This window comes from Pteropus vampyrus, unplaced genomic scaffold (assembly GCF_000151845.1).
Source record: "Pteropus vampyrus isolate Shadow unplaced genomic scaffold, Pvam_2.0 Scaffold30, whole genome shotgun sequence".
Taxonomy (NCBI): domain Eukaryota; kingdom Metazoa; phylum Chordata; class Mammalia; order Chiroptera; family Pteropodidae; genus Pteropus; species Pteropus vampyrus.
This window is the reverse complement of record NW_011888811.1, coordinates 10,136,529-10,160,612: the sequence shown is the minus strand read 5'-3', so window position 1 is coordinate 10,160,612 and position 24,084 is coordinate 10,136,529. Positions and strand designations below refer to the sequence as shown.

The 24,084-nt window shown below is 38.0% G+C and overlaps 1 protein-coding gene across 9 annotated transcripts in view; it reads left to right on the top strand.

The window, feature by feature from the left end:
- SGCD (sarcoglycan delta) overlaps window positions 1-24,084 on the top strand; it is a 1,401,159-nt gene that overhangs the window by 1,166,807 nt on the left and 210,268 nt on the right. For all 9 annotated transcript variants that reach the window (XM_023528634.1, XM_023528637.1, XM_023528635.1 and 6 more), the window contains one exon: window positions 20,062-20,163. In XM_023528634.1, the coding sequence (XP_023384402.1) occupies window positions 20,062-20,163 (102 nt within the window). The remainder of the gene's footprint in view (window positions 1-20,061; window positions 20,164-24,084) is intronic.

The following is a 24,084-nucleotide window of genomic DNA, read 5'->3' as shown; positions in this document are numbered from 1 at the left end:
CTAAATAATTGGACAAATGTTAAGATTTTTGTATATCTGGAACATTCTTCTTGTTGACAAATGTTTTGGATTCTACAAAGGCAACTCGAGAGTGAGGTAAGGGCCCTATTTTAATTCAGTGCTTGCATTTCGCATTGTTCTAGCCCATGATCACTTTGAAAAGGTCTGACTGATTTGGGAGTCATTCAGTACTAAGGGAAAGGGAAAGTGGAAAGAGCAATGGGCAAGGAGTCAGGAAACCTAAATCATGGCTCCACTCCTGCCACTAACTACTTGTGTGACTGTGGACAGGTCACCCCAGAGACTTGAGCCCTAATTTCTTTTTCTGTTAAATGGCAGGGTTGGGTTACATGGTCGCCAAGCTGTCCTCTTGCTCTAAAATTCTTTAGTTTTATATCTAGATATACACTGAGTTCATTTCTCATCTAATCTGCATTATGAACCATAAACAATAAATTAGCTGCATGAGTAGATCTCCTATGTTAACTATGGATTTCATAAAATGTGAGAAGCAAATGTGATTAAAGAGATGTGCGTTTTATAGAATGATGTCTCCAGTGCCCAGAGCCACCCAGGGCTGTATCCATTGTCATTTCGGACCACACATTGGTAAACCCAGCTAGTTTCTTTCTACTCTGAAAAAATTCCTCTGCCACTGCCAGCAGACTTTGGGCCTGGGAATTCCTGTCTCTCCCTCGGGCTTTGTATCTGTTGTCATTTAATAGAGCAGATTCATGGCTCATGTCTGACCTCTAGTTTATGAGCGTTCAATTAATCACAACAGTTTTATTGACTTTTGACCAGTGATTCAGCTTGAACCCCTGGATTGGGGCTCAATCAAGTACTCTTCAGAGTGCCTGGTTTGGGAGTCTTTGGGCGCTGGTCTGTTACCATTTCTAGTGTTTTGTTTTAATTCCAAGCGTCACAAGTCAGAACTATACACTCGACCTCATCTTCTCTCCTTTAACATCTCTATTAAGGCACCTTATTTACTTCATCCATCCATTTATCCATCCACCACTCAGCGAGAATTTATTGTGTATACTTTAAGTCAAGCCTAAAGAAAAATAAAATATGATTACTACTTTCAAGGCATTCACCCCTTCTTGGATAAGTTTACAAATCAAGGAAAAGCTCCAAAACCCATTGCTGTCTGGTGCTCTGATTGAAGAGCTAGTTAACACAAAAGATGATAAGAACAATTACTAATTGTGCATTTTACAGTTTTTCAAATAGTTTTTCCAAGTATTTAAATTCCTTTGAAAAATAATGGCATTAGATATCATTATTTCAATTTATTGATGAGAAAAAATGAATTGGCTTTAGTGATTTGTCAAAGATAACACATTTTTAAAAATTATTTATCGACCTCCTACCGTATGTCAGGCATTTTTTCAGCAATAAACAAAACAATGTTCCTCTCTTCATGATACCAACCACACTCGAATAAATAAAAGTGGAATGTTTGACATTGAGCAGTGCATGAGCATAGATGGAGAGAGGGGTGTTATTTTAGATAGTGTTGTCAGGGAAGTCTTCATGAAGGAGATAATATTTAAGCAAAGACCTGAATTAAGTGAAGAAGCCAGCTGTGCAGAGAGCTTGGGGAAGAGCATTCTATCCAGAGGGAATAGCAAATACAAAAGCTCAGAGGTTGGACTTGTTCAATGTGTTCAGAGGACAAGCAGGAAGGCCAGTATGGGCGGAGTGGAGTTATGTTCTTTCTCCAATCCCTCAAGATTATGAACTTGGCTTAGAAATGCTCCTCTTCTTAAATACATGCTTAATATTTGACAGAAGTTAGACTGTGACATTTTTAGAAGATGACAAATCTTAGATGTCTGACTGTGAGGGAGAAGGCAGTTACCCTGAGGTTGAGGAAAGAGAATTAATATAAACTGCAGCTGACACAGTGTGTCATCTTGAATACTTACTGACTCCTGTTACACATGTGGGTTTTTTATGTTACCTCTTTTTTTGTGTGTCTTTGGGCATGGAAAGCCATATGGAGAGGGAAGTCCAGGAGTTCCACAGCCTCATCGGTAGGTGGAGTCAACCTCGGGGGGAATTCAGGTTCCTTCTTTCCTTCTGTATTTCTTAACCTCTCTCCTCAGAGTAGTAGCTCCATAACTAGCTGGTGCTTTGTACATGTTATGTGAGAAGTCAAGTATGTCACTGTGACCTTCAAAATAAGAGCTAAATGCCAATGCCACATCACCCATTTAAACCGAGATCTTTTCTTCTCTACCTACTAGGCCAGCCGGTTTGTTTTAAATCTCTGGTTTTGATGTTACTTGTGTTTTTTAAATAACTGATACAGCAAGCACATTTCTAAGTATTGAAATTCCGTAAACCCTGCTACTCATTATAGTGTTTCTCTATGTCAAGTTTGCAAAGTTTCCATCATCCAAGAGACTCAAGACAGTTTGGGGGCCTCTCTATTAACATCCTTAATGTGGAGACAGAGCTTAGAGTTAAGTCTCATCGCACTATGCCCAGACTTTGGAGCTAAATCCAGATGAGAGAGGGAGTAACCCGATGCCTGTCAGAATGGCTTTCTCAGCCCAGATGTGACCTGCTTCAGGATTTGAAGCTTAAATCTACAGCAGCAAAAAGAAACTTTGTAAATGCTTCTACTAGTCTGAAATTGGCATCCGGCAAACCAGATCTTTCCAATATATAGACACTAACTTGGTGAGTCCCACATGTCAGACCTGGACCTGAGGGAAATAACTGTGTGGGCTTCCATCTGGATCCACTAAAGAACTCATTCTCTAGTATCGACATTATTATGAAAGGAAGAGAAACCCTGAAATAATCCTAGCCTTCGGAATCTCTACATTTAACAGAAGGCCCTTATTTTTCTCTAAAAAAGACAGAGCATGTTAAGGCCAAACCTCTTTCTACTCTTAACTGAAAGGAAGTAACATTTATAAAGCACCCACAGCTTGCCACTTTCTGTGCTAGCTGACCTAAACACATTGTTTAACACACCTACCATCTAGGTAGGTAGTTTGTATTTTATAGAAGAGGAAACTGAGGTGCAAAATATTAAGTGACTTGCCCAAGGTCACGTAGGTAAGTAATAAAGAGTAGAACTGGCATATGAGAGTGGGTCTTTTTGATTCTAAAGCTGCTATTGCAGTATTCTATAAAAAAAAAAAAAAAAGACATTTATAAAAATCTGGAAGTATTGAGTTATTGCCTAAGCTTACATCTTCATTGTATAATTATTTGTTAAACTACATTTCTTTTTTCAAACTATTCATACTCGCCTCTTATTCAGCCACTCTGAAATGGCTTTTATGTGTTTCCCGGACCTGAGGTCATTCTCGCATATATATCAGTTATGGTGACATATACTTCTTTTTAAAGCTTGCCCATTATAAGGCACTGTACGATCAGAAATGTGGCTTAGATGATAAAAACAATGATTATAGACTTTTTCCCAGCACACTCTGGATGGAATGAGTAACGTGTGGGCGTTTATGTTAAAGGGTTCCCTTTTACCTGAGCTTGCTAATTTCCAGGGGTCATCTCGGTTAAATTAGATTTTAATTCTGAAATATTGTGTCTGGAAGTGTTCCCACTGGCCAGTTAACATCTTCCGAATAATAGGATTTGAGCCGAAATTGAAAGTGCTAGTAAAGTAAATGAAGAAGATCTGCCACATAACCTGTGGGAACAAGTTTTTCTTTTTTTTATATGAAGAGTTTTACAAGTGTAAGAAGTTGTTACCATAATGCATATACCCAACATTCCTAAAAAAGCAAAGGTGCTCCTCAGATGAACATTTTCCAGCTAACTTGAGGTCTCCTGGGCCATTCCTTTTAAGTATGACCTGAGGGACGTTCTATTCTTATTTGATTCATCTCCTTCTTACTACCATGTATGAGTCCAAAAGAGGGAGGTTTCTTACTTGTTAACCTCTCTGGCATACTTGCGTTGCAGAAAATGTAGGAAGAAGTGTCTTCCTTATACCCAAAGTACATAGAGTCATTAATAAAATAAAGGCAAGCCCCTCGGGATCTTTCTATAAGCACGTGAAATACACGCCTAACAAGAAGAAGCACCCTACTTCCAATTTCTAGTTGGCTGCTTATCAACTGCCCAGTAAGTTCACACCGTATTAGGAATGTGGTAGGCCCATTCCCAGCAAGGTCAAGATTGCTCTTCACTCTTTGTAGTTGTGACGTAGCCCATTCTCACATGACCACATTGAAAACTTAAGCCTGGCATCCTATTCTGGCAGAGATTCAAGGGAAAGTTCTCATTTGGTGTTTGAAAACTCCTGATACTGTCACATAATGGAGTCTCTCTCTCTTATGGGAAACAGAGGTGACTAACAGGCTATGACGATAGTGGCTATTTTTCCCAAGCAAAAGCTTAGAAAGTTTTATGTCCTCTCGAAGAGAGTGGTTGGTTCACATCTTGAAGGGGTGAGTGGTGGATGTAGATATTATATAATATGGAGGAATCCTTTTTGAAAGTTTCTTTAAATTCAAAGTCATTCTCACTTGCTTTTCATGATATACTTCTCTTTCTGTAAACTGAATTTGGGGATAAACTTTACTAGTCAGTATTCCCCACAGAAACAGAACCAATAAGATGTGCACACATGTACATATGTATAGAGATTTATTATAAGGAATTGGCTCACACAATTATGGAAGCTGACCAGTCCCAAGATCTGCAGTCCACAAGCTGGAGAACCGGAAGAGCCAACGATATAGTTCTAGTCGGAGTCCTAAGGCTTGAGAACCAAGACTGCTGATGTTTAAACTCTAGTCCAAAGGCCAGTGGGCTGGAGAACCAAAAAGAGCCAATGTTTCATTTCAAATCTGGAAAAATTCCTCCTTACTTGAGAGAGGATCAGCCTTTTTGTTCTCTTCAGGCCTTCAACTGATTGGATGAGGCCCGCCCACCTTAGGGAGGGCAGTCTGCTTTACTGGTTCTGCACATTCAGATGTTAATCTCATCCAAAAACTCTCACTGACACACCCAGAATAACGTTGGAATAAGTATCTCGTCAGTGCATGGGCCAATCTATGCAGCACATAAACCATCACGACGACTGTTTCAAAAACGGTTGTGATTCAATTCCGTTCACAATGTAGTCTTAATCTCCTTCGCTGTCTGTTCTTCTTGCCCATCCAGTTACCTCACTTCTGGATCTCTTAAACTGTTTGAACTATTAAAAATCCTCTTTTTAAGGAATGGATAGAGGGATGTGAGTAATATCTAGCATGGTCATTAAATGGGGGATAAAAGGTAAATGGAATCCTTTTAACCAGTTTCAGTCTCTTAATATTTGATGATTTGATTCTTTGCAGTTAAAATTATTAACTATCTTGTCCAGAGAGGAAGACAGCCTAAATTTTGACAAACCCTAAAACAGCCCTTCTCCTTTTCTTTCCTCCTGAAGTGCTAACTTTAAGATATTGGGTGAGTCCTGATCCCTTCACTTTCTCAGAGGAACTGTCTGAGACAAGTTCAGTGGCAGACCCCTCTCTGCTTCTTCACACCTGCTCCTCGTCTCCCTCCTGCTCCATCCTCTTGACAGTGGCAGCTTTGTTATTGACCCTCTTTCTCCCTCCTCTTACACAGCCTCTCAGAGCACATCCAATCAAGTAAGTGTTCAATTGTGTGTGGCAGAGTGTGACTGCCATAGGAGATTAGGGAGGGGAATCAGAAAAGTAAGGAAGAAGGAGATGGATGTGAGAGCTGGGGTTGGGGCGGTGGGTGGTTCAGTACAGGGTGCTGTTGAGTATTTACATGTACCAGGCACCCAGCTAAGCAGATCAGATGTGCCCGCGTGCGCACACACACACACACACACACACACACACAGTCCTCAAAGAGAGATGCTGATCCCCATTTTACAGACATAAAATGTTCAAAGAATGTCTGACAACTAGAAAGTAATGGGACCTGGATCCCATAATGGATCTTTAGGATTCCAAAACTCCTGGTCTTCGTCATTGTGCTGTATGAATTTGGGTAGTCAAAGGAAGCAGGTAGTACATTCCAAAAAAAAAATTATTTAAGTTGAATAAAATTATAGAATTTATCATCACCAAGTTCTTTTACTAGAAAATTACTTTTTGAATTAATTCTAAGATAGTCAATTCATCAAAGTTTTGTTCAGTACTTTCATGGAAGCCTTATTGGAATTTGTCTAAATTAAAATGTAAATCAGTTCTCATCATTCCCATCCTTAACATTCTGTTGGCATTGATTAGTGTAGAATAAAAATCCAGACTCTGTAGTAGCATATTCTCCAAGATGCTCTATCGATCTGGTTCCTTCCATCCTGTCTGAATTCATCTACTACTTTTCTCTTTTAGGTAGGGGTAAATGTAACTCCACCGTAGTCACAGTGGCCTTCTTGGTGTTCCTCAAATGTGCCAGACTCACTCCTCCTTTCCCCAGATCTTCTCATGACTCCCTCACTTCTTTTGGGTTTCTACTCAGAGACGGCTTCTTGGACCTGCCGTCTAAAGCATACCCTACCCCCTCCCTCCTCACTCACTTCACTCCGACGTTGCCTCGTTCTTCCTCACAGTACTTCGTAGCTCTAGCTGTGTAATGCTGAGTAAAAAAAAGGTCAGTACATGCTTTTGTTCCCTGAGCAGACAGGATTCTCCAAGGGTTTAATGATTCTCTGTGCTGTATTCAATTGTCCCATTGTTTCAAGAATACACGCATGTGACGTGGGAAGAATATCAGCCCTCAGGGGGAAATAGCAAAGACATCGCCTGTGGACGACTGCTTTTTCTCGTTAGTTTAAGGTTAAAGGTCATTATGGAAACTGGCAACACGTCTGAAAGGTGGGGATACATCTGATACCATCCTTCGGAAGGCCAATTTGGACATCAAAACTTGAACAAAAGGGCCAAATTAATAGGTAAGAAGCTGTAGTGCCGATACACGTACCAGCCTCCCTGTTTCTGAACTTATCCCTCAAAACCTTTCTCACAAGCTTCAAAAACGCACTGGGCCCTTTGAAGCTATAACTTGAAGTCTCATGAAAGATACTGTCGCATACAACTGACAACTTTTACTAATGAAAAAAGTGAGAAAACAGGACGGGTAGCTCCCTTGGGGAGTGAAAGAATCTGTTCGGGGAGGGATTTTCACAGCGTGCATTTTTAACATCACTCAGGCCGGCGTCTTAATCAGGCTTGATACTGGTGGGAAGTGCTCACCGAGCAGCAGGATTACCACCGTAAGAATTTAACCCGAACACTTGGCACAGGCCTAATCATATTTCACTTATTTTCTTTTGTGTCGCCTTAAGATAAATGAGTCTCCTCCTTTATCAACAATAGCTCAGCTCTCATAAGATCACATTTTTCACCTAGGACAGGGGATGGAACCAGTTGCACTTTATTATCCATCTCTCATTTTCTTCCCTTCCAACAATCGATAAATTCTCCTCCAATGTCTCTTTTTAAAGGTTGCTTACAAGTTTCTATTTCAGAACAATGTCTTGCCATCAGTTTTTATGCCTGAATCCTCCCCAGATCTGGGTGTGCATTTGGAATGATTTGTAAGAGTTTTTGCAGGTTTTTTATTTGTTTGTTTGTTTGTTTTGCTAAACCGCCAGTCATACAAGATGCCCTAAATGCAGCCTCTCTGGATTGTGGGCACTGGTTCTCAGTGGCAGCTAAGATTTGTTGCTCTGCAGAGAGCATCCCATTCCTATGCATCATGGAATAGGACTCTTTCTAAGTGGATAAGACCTTTGCGTTTATACTCTCTAACTACTGTTACGATGTGAGAAGAAGCAGATGCAGAGTGACTAGGCTTGTCCAGGTTTGCTCTGAGAGCTAGCGGAAGGGACATGGCTGGCACCGAAGTGCCATACTCTTCTCATGAGTGCACAAACATTCTTTAGCTAATCTTTAATTAAAGTCTGGAGGTATACAACCATCCCTGTATTGATCTGGCTGATTTTCTGGATAGCCAGCAAGCATAGTACCAGTCTGGATAAGTGGTGCCCAGGGAGTGTTGATTTTTCAGGCAGACTTGACTTCATTTGGGAGCTGCACTCATGGTTCTTTGTGACTGACAGAAGAGTCTTCGCCCAGTCAGTCAAAATTTATTGTCTGTCTACTCTGTGTCATGGATTATGGCAGGTGATTGAGATAGAAAGACATAGAAGATACTGTCCTTGCCTTTTAGAAGCTTTCAATCTAGATATAGGGGGAAAAAATAGGAGAACATGGTCAGGCCTGCCCTGGCTGTTCCAACATCTGCTACACATTGATTTATGCCCATGTCCCAAAAGCCGCAGCATACCTCATGGCCAAAATCATAAGCAGGTAGGGAAATACAATCCTACAGGTGCCCAAAGGCAGAGAGAGAAGCAAAGTGTTTAAAATAGTAGCTGCTCTGTCATCCTATATTTCCCTCTGACTTCCCTGTTAGTCCTCCATGGACATATAGCTTGAGTGGGAAATATATCTGTGTTATTTGAAACTACTGAGAATTTTGTTGGCTGCCATGGTATATATAACCTAACTTCTTTCGACTGATACACATGGATTGTCTGATTTAATCCTCAATTTAGAAGATATAATTATCTTGATTATTAAAAGAAGAGTGAAAGGTACAAAGAGTACCAACAAGTTAAGTGATTGAGCCGGTATTTAACCCATGCAGTCTGATTCTTGAATTCATATTCTTAGCCAATATGCCAGAAAGGGGAGGTGGGGTGGGTGGCTGTGCATGTGTTTCAGTTACTAAGGGAAGATGGTTTCTGAAGGATTGAGGAGAATCAGGGAAGGCTTCCCCAAAAACTGATAGGTATGCCCTAAAGGACAAGTAGGAATAAAGCAATTTAGAAATAAAGAGAGAGTTAGTCTTATTCCCTGTGTATGTGTATAGGAGGACTCACTTCTCTTTGGCTGATTGATCACCTCCAGGAAAAGTATAGAGCAAAGAATGCCTATCTATATATTACTGCTAGCAACCAGGAATTCTAGAATGCTTTCGATACTATGGCCATGGATCTATAAATCATTAAAAGCAACTTTAGGAAATGTTATATAACATAAGTGGGAAATCACAATTCTGACCCACTGAGGCATCAAGGCAATTTGACAATTATATACATCTATGTCCCCCATTCATATTCTCTCCCCATCTCTCTTCCACCTCTCTCCCTCTTCCCCTCCCTCCCTCCCTCCCCCACCACACACACACACACACACACACACACACACACACACACACACACACGCTGTTCTAACCAATCTTTGAGTTCTATAGTAGCTGGGAAGCAATAAGGAGAAAAAAACAACGTGATAAATTGGCACCAGTGGTAAAAGAAAGAAAATATGAATGAAGTTGAGATTATGTAACAACCGACTCAAGGATAAGAAGCTGTGGTCCAGACACTGAGGAGACACTAATCATCTCTCTTGTTCTTGTTGATTATCCAGCATTGATGATGGTGCGTTTAATGCTCTCTGGAAAAGAAGATCAGGAGCTACCTTTGTAGACCGTCCCACAATTTCATTACCTCGATCACAAAACACTTCCTGCATCTAATTCAGCTCTGTCTTCCTTTGTCCTACTCCTACTTCCCTAGGCTTGGTCCTCGGTGGGAACAGAACACTTGCCTGCCACCACGTTTCTTTAATAACTCCACATCAGGTTTCGACAAACAATAGAGTTGTCTTATTCCAGTCCCCTTTCTAACCTACTACCTCCCCCCTCCACACACACATCTCTGAACCAGTTCTCTTTATTGATTTCAGGAATTCCAAAACACATAACATCATATCTCCAGAACTAGATTTCTCTTTTCTATAAATATCGTCACATGGCTATTAATCTTTTTTTAAAAACAACCTTGTTAAGGTTAAACTTACATACTTTAAGCTTTATCTTTTTAAGTGTAGATCTCAATGATTTTTAGTAAAATTACTGAGTTAGGCAACTATCACCACAATCTAATTTACGAGCATTTATGTCACCTCAGTAAAATTCCTTGAGTCATTTACAGTCACTCTTCACTCCCAGTCCAAGACAACCATTAATCTACTTTATAAATTTGCCTGGCTAGATATTAGATACAAACCAAATCAGACAGTGTATGGTCTTCTGTGTCTGGATTCTTTCACTTAGCATAATGTTTTTAGTTTATCTGTATTATAGCATGTATCAGTATTTCATTTCTTTTTATTGTTAAATAGTACTCCATTGCACCAGTAGAGACTATTTAATATGTCTGTTTGTCAGGACATTTAGGTGGTTTCCACTTTGTTATTGACGCATAATTGACATACAATATTATGTTAGTTTCAGGTACACAACATAGTAATACAAGGTTTGTATGCATTGCAAAATGGTCACTACTTACTGTCACCATATAGTTAATATACTTTTATTGACTACATTCTCCACGCTGTACATTTCATTCCTATGACTTACTAACTTTATATCTGGAAGTTTGTACCTCATGACCCCCTTGACCCATTTCACTCTGGCAACCACCAATATGTTTTCTGTATCTATGAGTATGGTTTTATTTGTTCTTTCATTTTGATTTTTAGATTCTGCATATAAGTGGAATTATGTGACATTTGTCTGAATTACTGAATTACTTTTTCTGTCCGAATTACTTTACTTAGCATAGTACTGTCCAGGTCCATCTAGTTATTACAAGTGGAAAAATTTTAATCTTTTATGATTGAGAAGTATTCCATCATATACACACACACACACACACACACACACACACACACACACATGTATATATATACACACACATACATATATATATATTCTTTATCCATTCATCCATTAACAGACAAGTATCATAGCTTTGCTATTTTAAATAATGCTGCAGTGAACATAGGAGTGCATATATCTTTTTATATTAGCGTTTTTCTTTTCTTCACATAGATAATTAGAAGTAGAATTGCTGGATCATATGGTAGTTCCATTTTTAATTTTTTGAAGAACCTCCATACTGTTTTCCATAGGGCTGCACCAATTTACATTTGTATAAACAGTGTACAGTTCCTTTTCTGTGCATCCTTGCCAGCACTTAACTATTTCTTGTCTTTTTGATAGAAGCCATTCTGACAGGTGTGAGGTAGTACCTCACTGTGGTTTTAATTTGCATTCATCTGATAATTAGTGATGTTGAGCATCTTTTCATGTGCCTATTGATCATTTTTATGTCTTCTTTGGAAAAATGTCTATTCAAATTCTCTGCCCATTTTTTAATCAAATTGTTTCTTTGTTATCTAATTTTATGAGTTCTTTATATATGTTGGATATTAACCCCTTATTGGATATGTGATTTGCAAATACATTCTCCCATTTAGTAGGTTGCATTTTCATCTTGTTAATGTTTTCCTTCACTATGCAGAAGCTTTTTAGTTTGATGTAGTGCCATTTTTTTTTTAATTTTTGCTTTTTTTGCCCTTGCTTTTGGAGTCAGATTCAAGATCACATTGCTAAGATGAATGTCAAAGCGATAACCTCCTATTTTTATAGGAGTTTTATGGTTTCGGGTCTTACACTCAAGTTTTCAATCCATCTGGAGTCAATTTCTGTATATGGTGTAAGACAGTGGTCCAGTTTCATTCTTTTGCATGTAGCTGTACAGTTTTTCCAGCACCATTTATTGAAGAGACTGTCCTTTCTCCATCCTATTCTCTTAGCTCCCTTGTCATTAGTTTGCACTGATGTGCACTTTCTCAACAATCTCCAGTTGAGCCTATTTTGGGGGAGGGGGACTCTTGCAATCACGTATTTAGGAATAGACAAGTATTCTGGACCCCTAAGACAGAATAAGGGAGTACATAGATATAAATGGATCATTATAATGCCATGTGATAAGTGCTGTGATAGAGATGCACGCACAGTATGAGGGGACCTCAAAAAATGAAACAGGACCTAGAAAAGAATCTAACCAGAACCAAGGGACTGGAGAAAGAGACAGAGGGGTTGGGAAGAGCATTGCAGACCAAGGGATGGGGCATTTACAAAGACTTAAAAAGAGAAAGAGTTTGGGAAAATTGCTAGCATGTTTTGTGACAGAGTGAAGGGAGACTGACAAGACACAAGGCTGGAGAAGCAAACAGGTGCCAGACAAAGATGGTGTTAAATATTACGCTAAGGAGTTTGCTCTTTACCTGTGCTGCTACCGTTCGATTACATTTTATAGGCAAAGGATCAACAAAGATGGTTTAATATGCGAATAGCAGAAATGACCATTTATAGATTAAAGGGAAAAACAGTCTCAAAACCTCTAACACTCGGATGCAGTATTTCTCAATTTTTTTCAATATTGCCCCCCCTTCTCTTCAGAGCATTTTTCCTACTTGTTCCTCCTATGAGAAGTTAATGCTATAGATACACTGTGTATGTACTCTTTATATAATAGTATATAGTGTTTGTACTTTATACATAAAAAGAGTAAGTTTTTTTTTTTACCTTTCTCCAACCACCGATTTTCACTCATTGGGGACTGTATCACTCGAGTTGAGAATGCATGCTCTAATATGCTGGAATCTACCAAGAGATAGGCCTACGTTTTATCATTTTTGTAATCCCCATTATACCTTTCAAAATGCAGCTACTTAGAATGAAGAAATTCTGTCACTTAAGTATTTGGGGATCGCATACTATCAGCCAAGCAGCGTTTTAGGAGCTGAGTCTCCAGTGAATGAAAACCCCACTCCTCATGAAGCTTACATTCTTAAACAGTCTGTGGATAGATGAACTCATTTCATTCTTTAATCAAAATGAAGGAATGCCTGCCATTACAATTGCTCCAGCAAGAAAGTCTTGAGACCTGCTTACTAAAATAAGACTTGGCATTACTTCAAGCTCAGAAATGTGCTGACAGAATTAAAAACTTGTTTCATGCTGATATAGCAGGAAAATCAGAGAAGCAAGAAATAACACTTTCTTGAAATCAGCGTAATACTGATTCCCAGCCCCCATCCCACAAGGGCCAGCAGGGCATTCCTCATCACTCAGGACTTTCAGAACGCCCCAGTATTCTGCCTGGAACCCATGGGAAGGCTCCTGGGGGCACCAGTCACTGTCTTTCATTGTCAGTGGCTGAGAGGACTGTGGTCCCACCCTCCTGGTCCCTTCAGGTCTGGAAAAGGGATATTCTAATATCCTTGGAGAAGGAAAACTTTGGAGAGGCTGAAACCCTGCAGCCATTTCCCTCTGAGATCCTAACTGCTCCAGGGGACACTAATGGGACAGTGGTCTCTAGAACTCATGGGAACCACAGTTCTCTTGTCCCCATTCCATTCGAAAATGTCTCTTCTTCTCCTACTTGCCTCCCTTCCCGACACACCTGGCACAATCCATTCAGTGAGGCTTACCTCTTACAAAAGATAAGAACTCCCACTGCTTTCAGGCTGCTTCTCCTTCTTTGCTCTCAAAATCAGTAAGCCGAGTAATTATAAAGCCTGGGAGCCTGTTTGAAATGGTGATGAAAGAGGCCAGGGGCCGGCATGAGAGATATGAAGAAGGAAACAATATTTCATTCTACTGTCCTGCCACTCTGAAACCTCTTTATTCTATATGCATCTTGTAGAAACTGTCTATTGGAAGCACCCAGCTAGCTAGTCTGCACTAGATAAAGAATAAAGAGCAAATGCCATAAACCTTGGACTGGCCCAAAGAGAGATTCTTCAGATTTTACCTACCTCTGCTTTTGCCCCCAGACCCTATCTCCCCAAAAGACCTTATAGGGGACCACCCTAAATTGGCCTGGGAAAATAGCGAGATTTGCTCATGTGTTTGTGAAAACTCCTGTGTGTGTGCCAGGCGTTAGGGATCAGCACTGGTGTTACTGAAATGCACAGGACAACAAAAGCCCTGCCCTCACTCAGATGACAGTGGAATCCTGGCCTCCCGCTTCTGTCTCAGTGCATTTTATAGACTTTGGGACCATTTGCTGGACAATGCCAGTCCAAGCCAGCTATCCAGTTGCTAGAATTTTCTTGCCTGCCTTAAAGAATACGAAGTTTTACCATTAGAAGAGGGGAAAAAAATGCTCTATTTCTTTCCAATTGCTTGGGAAATAACTGAATTTTCTAAATGCATCTTATTGGGAGGGAAGTTTTGCTTCAAAACTGACCTAAAACTCCTACCTTAATAATTCCCATAGCTTCTTATGCAGTTAAAGGCGAAATTGTTTAAATGAGGCTATTCTCAAGCTGTTTTGATGTGTATCTAGTCCAGTTTGATTGTTACAAAGCTACAAAGAGAATCTTTAATGTGGGAACATACTCAGTTGGCTCCTCTAATCTGCTTCATGTTATATTTTGGATATAGAGACTAATAGAAGTGCACGCTGTTTGATAGTCCTTTCCCACCGCATGTCTTTGGGAAGACCTGGGGACTGAGAGGGAGACTGGAAAAATGACGTCATGTTGCAGAAGAATAAGATGAAACTATAGGGAGAAGAAATGGGGATTTGGCAAGTTCGTAGTGAGTTCTCTACCCAAATAGGTATTTAAGCCAAAGTTAAGTTATTATTGTAAAGGAGTTAATTAACTGTTGGATTAGATAAATATTTCTCAAACTATGATTATTCTTGTACCTCCTTCACTATTCTTCAGGCGTGTGCCAGCTGCAACACACACTGTCTCAGAGAACAGGGTTGAGAGGGGCTGTGTTTTCTTGTGACTCTCCATGGCTTATGGCACACAATGACAGTTGGTCCTCCATATCCAAGGACTGATTCCACATCCTACGATCTGCATATCAAAAATATGTAGAAAAAAGGGGTCAAATATTTGGTGATGGAAAGAAATCTAACTATGGGCGGTGAACACACAATGCAATATATATATGACGTACTGTTGAATTGTACACTTGAAACTTATTGGATTTTGTTCATGTCACTGCCCCCTAAATAAATTTTAAAAAATTAAAAAAGGGAAAAATGTAGAAAAAAGTTACATTGTTGCTGACATGTACTATTTATTTAGGCCTGGACTATGAGAGTTGCATCTCTACTGAACACAGAGACATTTTTTTTCTTGTCATTATTCCCTAAGCAATAGAGTATAACAACTGTTTACACAGCATTTACATTGCATTTAGTATTATAAGTAATCTAGAGATGAGTTAAAGTATACGGGAAGATGTGCGTAGGTTATAGCAAATCATGTCTCATTTTATTTAAGGAACTTGAGCATGGAATTGGTATCCACGATGGGTCCTAGAACCAATCCCCCATGGAAATTGAGGGACCACATGTGCACACAGTAAGCTTTCCAGAAACAGCAGAAGATTCATTCTGCTTATGTCCCTGGGCATGGGAGGCAAATAGTTTGTGATAAAGAGCCTCTAAACGCTAGGAAGATGGAATAAAGGTAATAAAGGTGTTGGACTGTTGGAACGGATGGCGTCAGTCTTGGGCTTGAAGATGGACTCCCTACTATCACTGAGTATTCTCACCAAATAAGTGAAAATTAGAGAGGCATGAAGAAATCCAACAGATAGCTTGAAGATGCAACTTTTGCATACATTCAGTCCAGTTTGAATAGTATATAGTCTGAATTGGAAAGACTTGGGTTCAAATTCCTGATTCTGTCATTAATTAGCCATGTAATTTTGTGCAAGTTGCTTAACCAATAAATTTCCTCACGTGTAAGATACAAAAAGTAATGCCTATCTCATAGGATCATTGAGAAGATGACATGAGATTTTATGTAGATTCTTGATAAAATGTTGATTTTTAAAATAAATCAGTGAGTTTATTTTTTATAACAAGTTTTTTTTTAATTACAGCTGGTGTTTATAGAAAATTAGAAAGTGCAAATAAGCAAAAAAAGAATGTACTCATATCTTGGGCATGCAAAGATGTTCAATATTAACATTTAAGTATATTTTCTTCTAGAATTTTTCCTTATGTGCATATAACTGTATGTGTGTATGAATATATATATAGTTATATAAATATGGCATAAAATATGCATACATATTTCTTTGTTAACTGATTGTTTCATGTAATAGTAGATTATGAATATTTATCCATGTTCTTAAATATTTTTCTATGAGTCTCATATTCTATTATAGCATATTTAATTACCCTTTTGACATGAAACTTTTAGATAGTGTCTAAGATTTTTTTCCCTCTTATAATTGACATAGCGACGCACGACTCTGTAGCTGAATAGCTTCACAATTATATGATTATTTCCCTACAATTAAATTTAGGAAGTAACATGGTAGTTTTTAGTAATAATAAAATGAGATAAAGCATGAAAAGCACAGACTGTAGTGATTGGCATATACTGAGTCTTCAATAAATGTTAAGAATAAAGGATCTATGGTGTGTATGGTAGGAAGGGAGAAATATTTTATTTGAAATAGGCTTTCTAATTGCCCCAAATATAATCTTTTATGTAAGAATACTTCGGAGTTCTTGTTTGTTTTATAAACACACATCCTGCAAATAAACCAGTTTAGTCAGTTTATAGAATTCAGATATAGTATGTGTTTCTGTGAAAAGCTCTCCTTCTCTGACTCATGGAAATGATAAAGAATAATCCAAAACGCAATAATTAACATATTCTTTTGGGGGAGTGTAGTGAATATTTGCTTTTCCTTTTTTTTTCTTCTGTTGATTCTACCTGCTGTTGGTGTGATACGAACATGCCCTTCAGCCTATTATTGCCTATCACACTGGGTTTGAATGCTCAGCCTGGGACCCTCTTGGCAGAGCTGTCCCTACAAGTACCAAAAATAGAAACATACAGATGGCATGCTATCCGTGAAAGAATGATGTTGACCTAAAAGATGTGTCCTCATCCTCAGGCTGAAGTTCTGTTAGGAAAGAGGGATGGGTAAAAGTGCCCATTTCCCACCCAGTCATTCGTCCCCACCACCGCCAATGTGGCACCTGTACTGAATGTATTGGGGATACAGAACACATGGCAGTGCCAGAGAGAAGAAATGGCAGACTCAAGTGGAAAACTGCAGGAGTCTGTGCAAACATGGACAAGCGACATAGGCTGGGTGGAAACTGGTGAACTGGAGAGCATATGGTTCAGGCAGGGCAGCTGCTACTTACCTCCAGCTGATAGTGGCCATGTGAGAAGGTAGACTCAGACTTGCCAGGAACTCCAGTTTGCAGGAGAAGCTGAAAACCTGGATTTTTTAATTCGAATCGTTCAGTTTCTAAATGTTATTGTAAAATGGAGAAATAAATTTTTAAAGAGCATTTGTATGTGCATATGTGAGTACATACATACATACTCACAAATCCTATTCCATTTCTCTGGAGAACACTGACCCACACACACACACACACACACACACACACACACACACACACACATACACACATTACTTAGAGCAGAGGAAACATGGAGGAAGACAAAGACAGAAGCTAAACTTCCTCAAATATATCTTGTTTTGTATATTTGACTTTGATGCTCTATAAATAGTTTATAAATCCATAAAATAAAATTAGACTTTAAAAAAGCAGCCATGAAAAATAGAAAGGCGAGGGAGGGGGGAGAAACAATTGAACCTCACTGGACATCAGGTTAGTGGCATAACCTCACTGAACAGAACGATTTCAAGTGATTCTGAAACCCAGTAATTTGACTGTACTTCCCTAGTAGGACATACTTTAAATATTTTTTAAAAGACAAATTTTAAATGTTTTTTCTTAATCACAGTATTAGTGTGGTAGTGGCGTTCGTGTTCTGAAACTCTTCTGTGTGTGTATTGTGGGTTAAATCAAATGAGTAATTACGGTGGTGTTATTGAGAATGTGGATTTTTGGTATGGAAGAAAGGTAATAAAATGGTTAAGATTCTTGAGGTTAAACAAAAACTTTCAAGCCCTGAGTCTGAATTGAAGTTCCATGTGAACTCATAGTATTTTCTATTTAAAAACATATACCTTGTTTTCTAGCTTTGTCCACAGAAACAAGGGCCAATCCAGTAGCAATGAGCACCCAAAGTGCCCCAGGGCTTTTTACTAGAAATGGCTGCTTCCAGGCCTGGGGCAGGGCATGTAAGATAACTCTGGTACATACAGGGGCTAGAGGGCCATTAAAGACGACAAGGTCGTATTATATACGAATGTAAGGGTCAACTTGACGAGGCTCCCCTGAGCAACGGGAGGACACTTAGAACATCAATAGAAATAAAAACTGTGCTGGAATGAAACACATCAAAATATTTAGAGTGATATTTAAAAAATAAAAATCTTGTTGATCATTTTTGGAGGATATTAGGTAACCAATTCAATATTTTGAAGATCAGTAAATAAAGGAGGAAAAATCAAGTATCTCTCAAGTTTCTATGTGAACTATAATTTAGGAGAAACATAGTTGATTACATGAAATTTCTCTTGATAGAAAATCCCAGCCAATAAATTAAGAAGAAATAAAAGAATTATTTTTAACACCAATTTTAAGTCTCTAGCGAAATAATGGCTCCTTTAGGCAAAGATCACCAATGTCTGATGACATCATAGCAAAAGATATTATGTGCCTTCTCAGAGCAATACTGTGTGTGGCAGGCAGAAAAATGCCCTCCACTTCAAAGACATCAGTGTCCTAATCTCAAAACCGACAAATGTGATACATTACATGGCAGAGAGGAATTAAGATTACAGATGAAATTATGGTTGTTAATCAGTTAATCTTAAAATAGTCAGATAATCCTGGATTATCTAGATGTGGATGAGGGAGGCAGAAGAGACATCAGAGTGACTGGATATGAGACAGACTCGACCAACCGTTACTGACTTTAAAGGTGAAAGAAGGCCACAAGCCCAGGAAAGTGGAAGCTTCAAGTAGCTAGAAAAAGCCAAAACGTGGAGTCTCCTTTAGAGCTTCCAAGAAGAAATGTAGTAGCTCTGCTGACATCTTGGTTTTAGTTCTTTGAGTCTTGGTTCAGATGTCTAATGTACAGAACTGCAAGATAATAAGTTTGTGTTGTTTTAAGCCATTAAGTTTGTGATTATTTGTCATGGTAGCAAAAGAAAACTTATATATTCTATTTTCTGGGCTGTATTCTTTCTAGAAAACTAAGTCTGAATCTGATCAAGCCTCTTGATCTAACTACCAATTTACAGGAAATACCGAGCACCTTATATGAAATTATGGCAATGTTCAGCAAAATTTGAGCAATGCTATTGGAAAAATGTTTTATTTATCAAATTGAGTGAGTGTGTGTGTGTGTGTGTGTGTGTGTGTGTGTGTGTGTTTATGTGTGAGAAAGTGACCTAGGAGATTTTAGGAGATGACCTAGTACTTTATGTATCAAACTATTGCAGTATGAAACTTGATTCAAATAAAATAGAGAAAATAGATATTAATGAAATTCAAATTTTGACACTAAGTATCTGATGATGTTAAGGAATGATTATTTTTTGGTGTTGTAATTGTATGTTTAAACAAGGAGGGTTGGTGTGGTGGATGCAATATGTAACAATAGACAAATTGATAATTGTTGAAGATGAATAATAGGCATATAAATGTTTGCTTTTTATTCTTTCTACTTTTGTATATTTTTTTTAATATTTCCATAATAAACTATTAGTAAAAACAGTAGTAACTAATTCGACTTCTTCAGTGTGTTGTGAGCCAGACACACCTTGTACAAAGGCTGGATTTGACCAACTGATTAACAGTTTGTGATTTTTGCATAATTTCAGAAAAAGGATCTTTCGCTTTAACCTGGGGAATCATTCTTTTCTCTCTCCCCACTCATCTTCTGCCTCCATTCTCTCTGCACCACCTAACAAAAAGGGCCTCCTTCATCTGGGCAAGTGAATGACTGGCAGGCGTTGCAGATGGCTCGAACAGAATTTTCTTAGAATAAGTCAGCAGGAAGGGTAGTATGAATAAGCATTAAACAGTGCCTTCTAGTATTTTATGTATTTGTTTGGACCCAACCCCCCTCATTCCACCCTTTCCTAAAAAAATAATTATTAATTAATTAAAAAGGCAATACCTTTGTTTTAATATTTGAAAGCCTGAGATATTTTGAAATTTTGACTAATTGCATTTTTCATGTTTTCTTTCTACCTCTATTTCAGGATGGAATGGGAAACTTGAGAATCACAGAAAAGGGTCTCAAGCTAGAAGGAGACTCAGAATTCTTACAACCTCTCTACGCCAAAGAAATCCAGTCCAGACCGGTAAGTTTCTGCTGAGAGATGGGATTATTGTTCCTCTGGAATCTAAATCTGAGGAAATTTATCTGCCATCAGGTGATTATAGAGGGTGGAGTAGAGGTGATAATACAGGTAATGATTTGCATTCAAATCTGAAGTCCTAAGTGTAATCACAGCTCAATTAAACAGTTGAGGATCTGAGAAGTAGTATCCACATAGTTATGAAGTAGTAGGGCAAGGATTTCAACTCCGAAAGGTAATTCTGAAGCTTTTCTGTTAACCACAGTCTCCTACCTATGTTTTTGTCATTCTTTTTCTTTTGCCATGATAGAAGTGATTCCTTGTTACCTTGCTTTTATGAACTAATATTATCAAAATTAATTTTTGTTTGCGAGTGATTTTGTTTGGTTGGTTTTGTTTCTTTGTTTTTTACTTTTATTATTTTTTGATGGGGTAGTAGAATTTGCTGGTTGGAAGGATTATTAATGCATTTGCTCTGCCTGGATTGATCGTTGTCCACCTGCAAGCAAAGAGTAACGGGAAAGTTCCTCAAAGCATTATTTGCATTGCATGCATTGATCACCATAATTAATGAAATTCAGCAACTTGATGCAGAGGGTAATTTTGTCTGGATGCCATCTAAACTACTGAGTTGTATTAAACTGAGTGCAACTACTGAATTGCCAATTAATTTATTTCCTTGAGAGTTAGAAAAAGGAAGGAAGCTGTGATGTTAAGGTCATCAAAAAGAGCAAATCAGTTCAGCTACACGATGATTATGAAATGTAACTCGAACTCATAGCATAGTGGCTTGAGCACTTAAAGTACCAAGAGTATTGTAAACATGTTCCTTGTCTTCGAGGAAGCTATATCCTAGAAGGAGTAATGGGCCAAAACTGTAATGAGGAGAGTAGGGTGATGATTTTGCCTTGGACTGATGGAGACAGTCTATTTTAAGCGTATAAGAATACCTGTTAAATGCACTTCTCTTGCTTTTTATTTACTTCTCTCATCCTGGCAAGTTAGTCAGTTACATTATCAGTTTGAGTTACTAGTTATACTTTAGATTAATAATTTTATATTAAATTCGTTTAACTCATTGGTTTGGACTGGCCATTTCCCTCTAATGGTTTTGGCCAGGTAGTAAATATTTTATTTTTTTAAAATTCTTTAAAAATACGGTAGTTAAAAAAACATTCTTATCTCAAGAGCCATACAAAAATAGGCTGTGGGCTATAGTTTGCCAATCTCTCTATATGAGTGATATTTTCATAAACATATAAATGTTCTGGCTAGATTGCATGTGGTATAAAAGAGTAGATTTTAGGATTATGGGTAGAATATATGTTAGGTAAAATATCCTGAAAAAGGTTTCCTTGCTATAGAATTACAGTCATATTAAAGGAATCGAGAAATGTGTTTTAGAAAAGTCTATCTCTTAGGCTAACATGCAGGAAGTGAACTTTTAGGAATATGTCATCCATCCTATCAGAAAATAAATAGTCATCTGATCCCAAGTCCAGGTACACTTGATTGGAAGATTAAAAAGTAATGATAATTTCAAAAAAATAAAAACTTATGTTAATATTGAAAAATTAGTAAGTTAAATTCAATAACCATTTAAAGAAAACAAAGTTTTAGAATTCACTGTTTTCCCATTGTTCGTCAGAAAGTATTTTCCTTTCAAAAATAGTCAATGTATAAAGCTTTTTAGCCTATATGTTTCTGATAGCAAAGTAAATATTTTCTAACTAAAGAAAACATTATATATGCTTACAGACATGCGTATATAATAAAATCCATCAGTAAGTCATGTGAGCTCTACCTGAAACATGTGCCCAAATTCATGCACTGTTCTCCATTATATTCCAGCCCCTGGCTCAAGCCACCATCCTCTCTTACCCGCACCATTGTGATAACCTCCTCTGTCTCCTGCCTTGCACTGTTAGCCTCATAATCCAAATTGCAGCCAAAGTAGCCTTTTCAAAATGTCAATGTCAAGTCACTCCACTCCTTTTGCAAAGGATTCTCCACTGGCATCCCATTGCCCCAGGAATGAAATCGAAACTCTTCACTAGATCTTAGAAAATCCTCTACCAGATGTTTTTCATGGAGGTTCTTTCTAGTCATCAGTTCATTATTGCCATTTTAGAAAGACCTTCCTCAATGAATCAATTTATTTAGCACAACAGCCATATATAGACATGTTTTTCCCCTTGTAACTGTCATCATTTGTCATTCTTATTCTTAAGAATATGATTTTAGAAGACCAAGAGATTATCTGAACTTTCCTATATTCCTCAGCCTTCTTGCTATGTCTGGCACATAGTATGTGCTCAATAGATATTTGTGAAATTGAGTAATGAGTTATTAAAAATGAAGGCATCATTTAAATCTATCTTGCAGGAGCAAGCACTGTTAACAATTTAGTATATTTCTTCAGGCATTTACCGTAGTATGTATTTTTAACAAAACTATATTTCGCATACTATTCTGTACCTTTTTTCCTCCAAATAATAACAGTAAATTTTTATATCTAAATAATATTTAAAAATTTAAGAGCTTTTTTGAGGTATGATTGACCTAGAGTAAATTACATATATTTAAAATGTGCAACTTAATAAGTATTCACATATGTATGTACATGTAAAACCATCACCACAATTGAGATAATTAACATATATTTCACCCCTAAGAGATTCCCTTTTTAATCCCTTCATCCTATGGCATCCACACAACTACTCCCACCCCTGACCCCTACCAACCACTGATCTACTTACTGTCCTGTACCTTACCCTGCATTTCTTAGAACTTTATACAAATACAATCAGATAGTTTTCATATCTAAATAATTTTAATAGATTGTATATGTAATTTTATCCAGACCTTTTTTTAACCATCTATTTGATATTCAATCTAATAAGATTTTTTTGTTGGTGGTTTTTTTTAAGTCAGAAATTGAGTCTCGGTTTGGCTGGGGAGAAATATAGAAGTGGCTCAGGGCATAGACCTTTACTATTATCCTTTTGGATGACATCAGAGCACAGAGAAGGGAATAGAGAATAACATATTAAGCACAGCAACAAAGGTAGAGCTAGTCTCTCTTTGAATTATCACAAAAAGTCAAAATATATATGTTGGATCAAAAAGGCAAAAAAGAATAAGGCTAGGAGCTGATGACTTGGCCTCCTTTCCCTCAAGCACTGGGATAATTGCCAGCTGAACAAAATTGGGATTCTGGTAGCAAAGAAGTTCATGGGAATGACTGTTGGGCAGGCAATCAGTAAAATTCGCCATACATAATTATGGCCTCACGTGATGCTCACATTAGTCTCACATGTGGCAGCTTTCAATTCTCCACCTGGCATCTTCAGCCTATTGGTTTTTTTGGATGTACCTGACCATTGCTTGTAGAATTATCTGCAATACCATTTCTCCATAGATCATAGCTGCTTCTGATTCATGGGGTTTCTCTCGGTCTTCCCATTACAAAAAGATCAATGTCCAGTTGCACTACATTTCTCAGCCCCTTTAAGTGATGATAACTAATGAAGCAACACAAGTTCATTGGTTTTGTGTTTCATTGAACTGAGAGGAATTGAAATTAGTTAAGCAATCCACACAATGTTCAATACTGTATCCAATTTCATTATTGAAGTTTACAACCCTGGTAAAGTCACTACAAATTGATTAGTATGATAGCAATCACCTTGTAAGATAAACCAATGAGAAATGTTCATCTCTATAAAAACTTCCATCTGGGAACTGAATAAAAGCCTTGGGACATTCTACCTATGCACACCACATGGATGCATAGCTCCTAATTGGTAAAGTATCATGCCGCTCAGAAAGCAGATTGAAAAGGACACACACTAAATTAACAATTCTGTCAGCACATCCAAAAACCAGCTTGTCCCTAGAAATACTACCTGAGTACATTAGCAC